Source organism: Ananas comosus, linkage group 4 (assembly GCF_001540865.1).
Source record: "Ananas comosus cultivar F153 linkage group 4, ASM154086v1, whole genome shotgun sequence".
NCBI lineage: Eukaryota > Viridiplantae > Streptophyta > Magnoliopsida > Poales > Bromeliaceae > Ananas > Ananas comosus.
This window is the reverse complement of record NC_033624.1, coordinates 6,998,385-7,008,641: the sequence shown is the minus strand read 5'-3', so window position 1 is coordinate 7,008,641 and position 10,257 is coordinate 6,998,385. Positions and strand designations below refer to the sequence as shown.

At 37.7% G+C, this 10,257-nt stretch overlaps 1 protein-coding gene across 1 annotated transcript; it reads left to right on the top strand.

The window, feature by feature from the left end:
* Positions 482–7,282, top strand: LOC109709380 (myosin-1-like). The gene is made up of 3 exons (XM_020231589.1): positions 482–1,346; positions 3,832–4,032; positions 6,002–7,282. Exons 1-3 carry the CDS (start codon positions 957–959, stop codon positions 6,476–6,478), a joined length of 1,068 nt encoding a protein of 355 aa, XP_020087178.1. The 5' UTR covers positions 482–956; the 3' UTR covers positions 6,479–7,282.

Here is a 10,257-nt window from a genome sequence, read left to right as displayed (position 1 = left end):
CACTGGCTTAACTTCTATTTTTCTAGATTAAATTAATTATTTTAGATAATTAAAGTAGAACTTTTATTAAATTTGTTGGTGATTCTATTAAAATCTAATAATTAAAATTTTTTTTTAGCAAATTAGACTAGAATAATTAATAATTTATGGCTTATATTATTAAATTCAATAAAAATTTTAATTTAAACAATTAAGTTATTTTATATTATAAAAGGGAAAAATGGACATTTCACTGTACCCAATAGTTGAGGACTAGAATAATTATTAATAATCAAGGTAAGATGCTATCAATAACAAAGAATTAATTAGCGTTAAAGAGGCCACTTCAAAATACCCAATAGTTGAGGGGGGCCTCCGCACTTTTTACCTGACTCTTCCGCACAATTGTAATTTCGCTCAGCTACGGGGGCCTTTTCATTTAGAAAGAGAAGATAAACGAATAACTGGTCTAATAGGATAATAATAAATACTAATAAATTAAGGAAAAAGGACGAACACGGGGTCCCGTGGCGGAAATTTGAATATCAGGTGGAACGAACCCTAAAAAAAATTTTCCTCCTCAGAGGGGGAGAAGCGTCTTTGTTCCCCACATCTCCGGCTCGCGGCGAAATTTTAGGGTTAGGGTTCGTGATTTCGACCTCCGTTGTCCAGTTCCCCTCCTCGCAAACCACTCGCTTTTTCCCTGCCATCTTTTGTAAAGATCGCAGCTTTGGGTCGGCCACTTTGCGTGTTGGACGCTTAATTCCGTGGATTATATGGGTATGGCCTCGAAACCCTGTTGATTTTGTTCGTTTTCCTGCGAGAAACTGCTGGGATTGTTGATTTCCTCTTCAAAATCGGTTCTTCCCGCGGGAAGTGGCGAATATTTGTGGTTTGGAGGCCTTTGGGCAGGAAATTGAGGGGAGATTTAGGGTTCGAAATCGTTGGATTTGGGAATTGGGGATTTGCGGTGCGGCATGTTAATGTCGGCAGCGAATATGGCTCCTGCGGCGGTGAAAAGCTCTTTGGAGGTGATGCTGGACACAATTAGGCAAAGGGATGAGCAGCCGAAGGACGTCCCTCCGGCATTGCCGGCCCGGCCCACTTCGCGAGGGCGATTGCCCTCTGCCAGAAGGTCTCTCCCCGTCGGATTTAAGCTTGAGAACGGTTTGCCCGACGGCTGTTCGGCGGAATTCCTCAATGGGGAAAGGAAGATAGAGGGGCAGGACTCAAGGGAAGGTCGGGAGGTGGGGTTTGGAAACGGGAATTTTGGAAACAATGGGATAGCTCAGGTGGATATGATGGAAGAATCTGCAGATGCTAATATGATGGAATTAGATAGATCAGAGAAAAGAACCCTAAAGAAGGTAATATGCCATTTTGGTTCACTGCTTTCGTAGAAGATCTATTTATGCGTTGGTTTTTTTACTCTTTTCTATCTCTCCTTTTCTAAAGCCAATTATTTTGGTCCTAAGCTTGATGAATTAAGATGCTCTGTTTGTTAGACCATGAAGATTGAACGATACTCCATGTAACTTGGGTATAAAATTATGTTTGGAAAAATGCTATGCTTACAAACAAAGTCTACAACACAACAGTTTACAGATATGAACTTTAATGGTTGGATGTCACTATCGGCCTTGTAATTCGCAACTAACACTTCATGATTGATGCCTTCCTATCGATCAAATACGGCCATATATGTGAGTTTGTAAAACGATGTAGAGTTTGTTTGTAGGCATAGCATAACATTTTCTTTGCTTCTGATATATTTTACAACAGTTGTGATATCGTCCAAAAGAAATAGCACTCACCCACCTTGGAGTTTGGATTGAATTGGCAACTGAGATTTAAATAATGCTCTGTCCTCTTGGAGTTATATATGACAACTTCTTTCAATGTCTAAGAATTATAAATTGGTCAAGTTTTCAATAAACTGTTAGGGTTCATTTGGACAGTGTTATCTTGGATATATTGCCTTATATGTATTTGTTATGATTTTGACTAAATGAGTAATCAGTGATATTGGGCCTCAAAAAAATCAGGGCTGGTTAATAATCCATTTTTATTATGTGGTGATTGAATTTTTCTAATTAGTTGGATGTTTCATTTGCATAAATAGTATGCTTTTACTTTGAGTACTTTTGCAGCGCACAGATTTTTATTTGGTTAAAGAATCTTCTTGTAGAGGGTCATGAAGGTTACTTTTGTAGGTTTTTAAACTTCAACAACAAGCTGAAGTCACAAAATTGGAGTTGATGGAAAAGTTGGTCAAAAAGCATCTTATCAAATCTCGTAGCAACTTCTGCTAAAGCATTACAAAAGCATCTTCTCAAATCTCCTGGCAACTACTGCTAATGCATTAAATCTTCATGTTGGAGCATCTATTTTGAAATTCTGAAAGCTTATTATAGCTTTCTGGTAAAAAAAAAAAGAAAAGAAAAAAAGCTCTAGACTTTGGTTTTCAAATGCCTGATTCCACTTCTTGTAGAGAAGCTTTTCCAAAAGTCAGACGAAGAAGGACTTAATCAGCAGTCTGTAGCTACTAATTAAATGACAAACTAATTTTGCAATAAACACCTATTGAAATCTGATCATCTGTTTAGTGATATTTAGAGATATTTTCAGTTATCCCTGCGGAATTTACATATATATCCCTGCGGAATTTGAACTTTCATATGTACCCTTCAAAACCATGATTTCTGATAGATAAATACCCTCGTATTTACAATAATACACATCTTCAATTTTCTAACAAAACACCAATTTACCCTTCATGAGGTGGATGACTCTCCTATTTAAGCTATGTGCCTTTTGTAGGGAAAACCAAGTCTGACCGACAAACACACACACACACACACACACACACACACACACACACACACACACACATATATACATATATATATACATGTATAAATGTATACATATATGTATACATATATATACATATACATATATACATATACATATATACACATACATGTATGTATATATATATATGTATATATGTATACACACATTATTATATATATATATGTATACATATATGTATATATGTATACACATATGTATATGTATATGTATATATATATGTATACATATATACATATACATATACATATACATATACATATACATATGCATATGTGTGTATATATATATATATATGTAATGTATACATATAATGTATATATACACATATGTGTNATCTATATATATATATATATATATGTATATATATATATATGTATATACATATATGTATGTATATATATATATATATATATATATATATATATATATAAAGTTCGGCTGGGATACTATCAATAGCACCAAGGACTTGGTGCTATCGAGTTTTCTACCGTTAGATTTAACCCTTTGATTATTTTTACCCGTTAGATTATATTATTCAACCAACCACCCACTAAACCCTAGGGGGCCCAAATCATCCTAATCGCATATTTCTTAATCCAAGGGCTAAAAAACTAATATCACCAATGACTTTGTGCTAGTAATAGTATTCCGGCCTAGTTCTATATATATATATATATATATATATATATATATATATANATTATAAAGTCGACCAAAAACAGGAAGTCACAATATAGAGTTTTACTCTATATGCTCTTGCATGTTGTATTTCTATATATATATATATATATATATATATATATGAATTCAGATTTTACAGGGGCATATATATGAAAAAATAATCTCGAGAGTTTTAGATGTAAAATCCGTACTGTTTAATATTTGAAAGCCTGAAGTATCTTTTGAATTCAAACTGAAATTCTAGTTTCTTGATTGCTGGATAACGTTAATATAATAAGCAACACAATGTGACAGGAAAACAATGATGAGGCTTCTTCGGTTATTGCTGAACTTGAGAGGCGAGTCTTGAAAGCAGAACTCGCACTGCGAGAAAAGGAAGAGGAGAATGCTTCTTTAAAGCAGCAGCTTCAACAGTACGAGAGGAGGTGGTCGGAGTATGAGGGAAAGATGAAGTCCATGGAAGAGACATGGCAGAATCAGCTCAATTCTTTGCAGGTAAACTTCTACTTCAATTCTTTTTCGTTTCCAGCTATTCCTTTGAAGTCAGAATCACCTAGTTCTATAAAGAAATGTTTCTATTTCCCTATGATTTTAAATCCTTATTTGCAGTGGCTGTTAGTTTTTATTCTTTTAGGCAGTGTTTGGTTAGAGCAGAGAATGGGGATGGTGAGAAATATCCCCTTTACCCCGTCAAACACAATGGTATTATCCTCATTTAGAATTTATCAACAAAAAAGATATCACCATCCCCTGGATAGAAATTCCATGGGAATGGGTAAACTTGCAATGTCAATCTTTTATCCTCACTATGGAGAGTAAAGTGGAAATAGTAGCTTGAAATAAAATTCTTTCTGGGGATATTACCCTTTATCCCCAATATAACATTTTTTTTTAAAACCAAACACTGCCTTATTACTATAATGGTTGTTGAACTTGATGCTCCTAACTCAATAGAGAGTTTTTATGTTATGTTTTCTATATGAAACTTCTGCCTGGGACTAGTTTGTTCGTTTCTTATTTTATCAACAGTCCTCTATTAGTATCCTAGATTTTATTAGATGTTTGCTCGTTGGAGTTTAGGTCGGGTGCCAAGTTAGACCCGACACTTTTAAAATCTTGAAATAAAGGGTCTGTGGGTAAGGGGGTGTTTGATTGTGTGTGGAACTATTGAAAATAGTTTTCAAGGAAAATGAAATTTCTGTAGAGAAAAAAAATTTATGTTTATTAGCATTTGTTTTGTTTGAACTTTGAAGGAAAAGAATTTGCAGTGTGTAAGAGAGATTGAGGGAAGAAAGGTGTTTTCAATTTTCATTTTCCATTTGTTGAAGAAAAATCTGGAAACAAAGTTGTATGCTTTCCCTAAAATACGTAAAACTATTTTCTAAGAGGGTATGCTTGTGTATCCCCACCTTTGAAACTGGAGGGAGATGGCACCAAAGAGGCAGTATGAACATCCTACATGACCTAAGAGGGTATGCTTGTGTATACGTTCCACATAATAAACTCACGCGTCTTACATGAGTGATGTTCTAATTTTAATTTTCCGGCAAAGTTGACAGTGGAATGTCCCTCACGTGAGAAGTTGACTTTCACATGCAGGGGTTAGATACAGGTTCACCCCCATAGGCTATGTTGGATGTTTATTTGGGAGGTTGGCTATCTCTCTTTGGTTTCAACAACAGAGAGTAACTGAACTATATTGATGCATGATTTGAATAGAGTAAATTTTTATCCAGCCCTAATTTCAAGGGCTAAAAGTGTAATAAACTCTCAATATATTGGTTTCTTGTGCTAATTTTATTTAAAACCAAAGCTCCTTTCACTTTCTAAGGAAATGATTTCCATTGATAACTCTACCAGTTTCTTCTAAGAAAAACAGACATTTGAAATTTTATCTCAAGGATTTAAGTGCCGTGACACGGGGTCGTGCCGAAAATTTACCGGCATGGTACGGCACTGCGTATCGCACCGTGCCAATACATGCCGGTCACAAAAAAATACATGCATACCGACACATAATAGTATGAAATATTTAATTTTTTTAGCAACAAAATATATATTTTTTTGAGAGATAGGTAGCACGCTACCTGCTTCGTTTATTTCATTAAAAAATAAACTTAGTTGGAAATGTGAATCAACTAGGATTCGAACTTGGGACCTCGGGTACCAACCACTAAGCCCTTTGCCACTTACTCTAGGGACGGTCGGTAGCAACAAAATATTATAATTGCTTATTATATATATATATTTTTAAAATCTTTTAAACTTTATTGAGAAAATTAGTTATCAATTTAAAGAACAAAGGGGGTATTGAACTTTGCTATTGGTACGGAAGTTGTATCGTGCTGATATCTGATGGGCACTTAAATTCTTGTCTTACCTATAGTTCTCACTTGATCATTTTGTACAATCATAAATGGAGTGCATTAACTTGACCCTGTTTCCCGTTCAATTTTTCTTTCAGCTGAGCCTTGCTTCTGCCAAAAAGAGCTTTCCCTCTGATGAAATAGCCATCCATCCAGTAGTGCTCAATTCCTCTCCAATCCGCCTCCATTTTGAGTCTGATCCTGCAATTCTCTCTAAGACTGCCATACCTTCTGCCGAAGCACTTCCCAAACAAGCCAGTGCTTCCGAGGCCCAAATAGTAGGAAATTCTAATGGGCCCAATGGGCCTCATATGGCAGTTGGCCACCTTGTGAGGGAACTAGAGCAGAAAAAGCAGGCCTTTGAGAGCGATGCGGGTCAATTAATAGCAGCGAAATCAGGTCAATCTGATGTGAACGTAAACCCTGATGAGGAGCTACGGAGATTGAAAGTCCGGTTCACTGCATGGAAGAAGGACTATAAAGTTCGGTTAAGGGAGACAAAGGCGGCGCTTCAAAAACTCGGCAATCATGAGAAAACTCGCAAAAGATGGTGGCTTAAAAGGAGCTCAAAGTGAGAGAATCCTTTCCTTTACTGTATCATCTCATTATGGCTTTGGGTTTTTGCATATTTAAACCTGCAAATATGTGAAATTTTGCACGTACCTCTGCAAAGTTGGTATTTGCATGCATGCTGAAAGGCTTAATTATTTGCGCTCAAACCTGCTAGGCACATCTATCGGAAATGACTTTGGCACATTTAATTCTGACAGGTGTATAAATGCAAACAAATAATGGTTTTCTAGGATATGCATGCAGATACCAACTTCTCAAAGGTACTTGTGCAAATATGTAGGAAGACCCATGGCTACCCATGGTGGGCCTATTTTGATCTTGATGGCTCTTCTCCATTGAGCCATGAAAAATCCTATGCTACCCATGGTGGGCCTATTTTGATCTTGATGGCTCTTCTCCATTGAGCCATGATAAATCCTATGCTACCCATGGTGGGCCTATTTTGATCTTCATGGCTCTTCTCCACTGAGCCATGAAAAATCCTAAAGTTTTCAGGCAATCTCTGGAGAAAATAAGGATATAGAGAGCATAATGCTTTGGTTCCTGGTTGCTCGTATTTCCATTTTCTCAGCTCATGTATATCTTTTGCTTTACCTTTTTGTTCTCTTGCTGTTTTCTCTATTAAGCACCTCGAGATACAAAGTTCGACGGAAGGTGTGAGAGTGAAATATCTTTGTACATTCTATGTTATTTAATGCAACTCAAAAGTTAGAATTCAGCATTCTGGAGATGGATGGATGATACAGTATTGCTTGCTAAGCATGTCTTATGGAATGAATCTTGTCTCTCCTATTGTTATCTTTGAATATACTGCTTGGTTTTGAGTTACAGAATAGTTTATTCTGCTTAAAACATTGTATGCTTGATTGTCTAAAATATGGTTTCCTCGTTACTGTTGTGCTTTTAGGCTTGGGAGCCATTTTGTTTAATGTAATGACCACATAATTAGATATACATGTAGTTGGATATGTAGATGGTACATTTGAGTTTAGCCTGTTTGGCGATATTTATAGATATAATGAATCGAGAGTTCTACTGTGGCCACGTGTCGCCTTTTCAGCGTCCCTCTCCTTCGATCCCTTCGCGAGCGCGGGAGGAGCGCGGGTCGCGAGAGGCGCGAGCGGGCGCCGGGCGCAGGTCGCGCGCATGTGGTAGCACGGGCGGGCCTGGGTGCGAGCGGGCGCCGGCCGTGGGTCGTGTGCAGTGGCAGCATGGGCGGGCGCTGGCGCGCGAGGGGGGCGAGCGGGCGCTGGGCGCAGGCCCCGGGGACATGGCAGGGTGAGCAGGCGGCTCTAGGGGGCGCGGGCGGCCCGGGTTGCGACGCGAGGTGGGTTCGGGTGCGCGGGGCTAGCGCGGCGCGGGTGGGCGGCTCGACCGGGTGCCCCCCTCTCTCTCTCTCTCTCTCTCTCTCTCTCTCTCTCTCCGTCTCTCCCCACGAGCGGGGGCACCCGCGGATGCGGGCGGTGGGCACGGGTTGCGCGGCGAGTGGGTGTCGGGCGGCCGGGGCTGGCGCTGGCGCGGGTGGCTGCTCGACCCGTGCGTCCATCCTTGCTCTCTCTTTTTCTATTCTTATCTTCTCTCTCTCGTCCCTCTCCCCCCACGCTAACGGCGGTGCGGTCTCGATGCCGTCCACGAACCCCTCTCCTCTCTCTCTTCTCTCTCTTTCCTCTTTCCGCCGTCGCGTGTGACAAGCGCGCCCGAGGCAGGCGCGGCGGGTGGACGGCTCGAGGGCGCCCCTTCCATCTCTTTCTCACGTCTTTCTCTAGCTCTGTCTGTCGCCCTCTTCTCTCTCTTTTCCTCTCTCCTCTCTCAGTGTAAATTTAAATGTAAAATTTTTAAATTTAAGTTTGAAAACTTTACATTCAATTAAATTTAAATTTAATATAAATATTTAAATATTTAAATTTTTTATTATTAAAAATAAATTTAATTTAAAATTAAACGTTGAAGTTTTAAACTTTAACTTTTAAAATTTAAAAATTAATTTTAATATTTGAATTTAATATTTGAATTTTTTAATTCAATTTATAATTAATATTTAAAATATTGAATTTGAAATTTAAAAGTTAAAACTTAAAATTTAAAAATTTTATATTTTATCTTAATTACTAAAACTAAATTTTAAAATATCCAAAATTTAATATTTAAAATTTTTAAATCCAATTTATAATTTAATTTTTAAAATATTGCAATTTGAAATTTAAAATTTAAAACTTAAAATTTAAAAAATTTATATTTTATCTTAATTACTAAAACTAAATTTTACAATTTTATATTTTTAAACTTCAAATTTCAGTTCTTGAATTTTAAATTTTACATTTTATATTCAAAATTTTAATTTTAAAAGTTAAAATATAAAATCTAATATTTGAAACCTAAAATTTTAAATTTGATATTTGATATTTAAAAGTTAAAAATAATATTTAAAATCTAAGTCTGAAAGTTGTTTATTTGAAATTCATCAATTTTAAGTTTTAAATCTGAATGATAGTTTAAAATTCAGCTATAAAATCAAAATTTAAATTTAAATTTTAAATCGAAAATCAAACTGAGATTTAGGTTGCCGATGTTGATCTGTTGCGAAGCATGGGCCCTAAACTAGTGTAGTTGAAAGTGAAGCATTGGTTGTTTATAAGCTGGTGCTTGCATATTTTATTATTGGCTTTTTTGCATAAAAATTCTATTGTTTGTGTGATTTTGTAAAATCGAGCTGTCTTTTTAAATTTGCATATTTAGGTTGGATTTTTTAAAGAGTAACTAAAATATCTCTCTTGTTTCTCTTTGTTCATTTCTCTGTTCTTGCTTAGTTTCTCTTCTCCTCCACTACCTTGACATCGCTACGCCCCTCTCTGCCTACCTTGCCTACGTCAACATCGCTGTCCGCATCGAGCCTCGAGCCTTGATGCCCTTGCCCTTCTCCTTCATGCCCTTGCCTCATTGCACAAGGGCATAGCTCCGCAAAGAGCCTCTCCATGGCGGTCACTAGGAGGTCTGCCACCGGGCAAGGATAATAGCAGCACACCGCTGCACACCGAGGGTTCATCTGGGGCCTGTCTACTGTCGACTCCCTTGGCAGCTACGGCGGCGGAGGATCTCTGGTGGAGGAAGATTCGGAGGCATCGGTGCAGCGGTGGCGCAAAGGGTTGCGCACTATTTGACCATATTTCACTTCTTTATAATGTGGAAACAACAATAATATTAATAACGTGCAAGAAGAAAAAGAAGAAGATAAAGGAAATAAAGAAGAAAGAGAAAGAAAGCAAAAAAGATACTATTTAAGATTAATTTGCACTAACATAAACTGTGTTGCAATATTTAATAAGTTTGTAACGACCCAACTCACTAGCAATAATAACTCGTTGTGTCCAAACCACCAGCCCAAAATGCTTAAACCCAATTATTATTATTAGGGTGGAGTCCTCTTATCAACTCAATGACAACCCCATTCCCATCCAATATAGGACTATTGGGATGTCACAGACCCCCCCGTTTAGGCCTTGATGTCCTTATTCTCCGGTTTAGGTCCTGACGTCCTTGTCAGCTCTAAACACACACAGTCCAAGATCACTAGGCGATGTGAGACTTATTTCGCTAGGCTTTGTCATTCCGACTCTGACTTAGCTTGTCAATCACCAACCCTAGCTTAGTTTGTTATTCCGACCCTGACTCAGCCAAGACTCATCTCAACACTTCCGGCTGGTGAATCTGGCTCTGATACCAAATGTAACGACCCAACCCACTGGCAATAATAACTCGTTGGGCCCAAACCACCAGCCCAAAA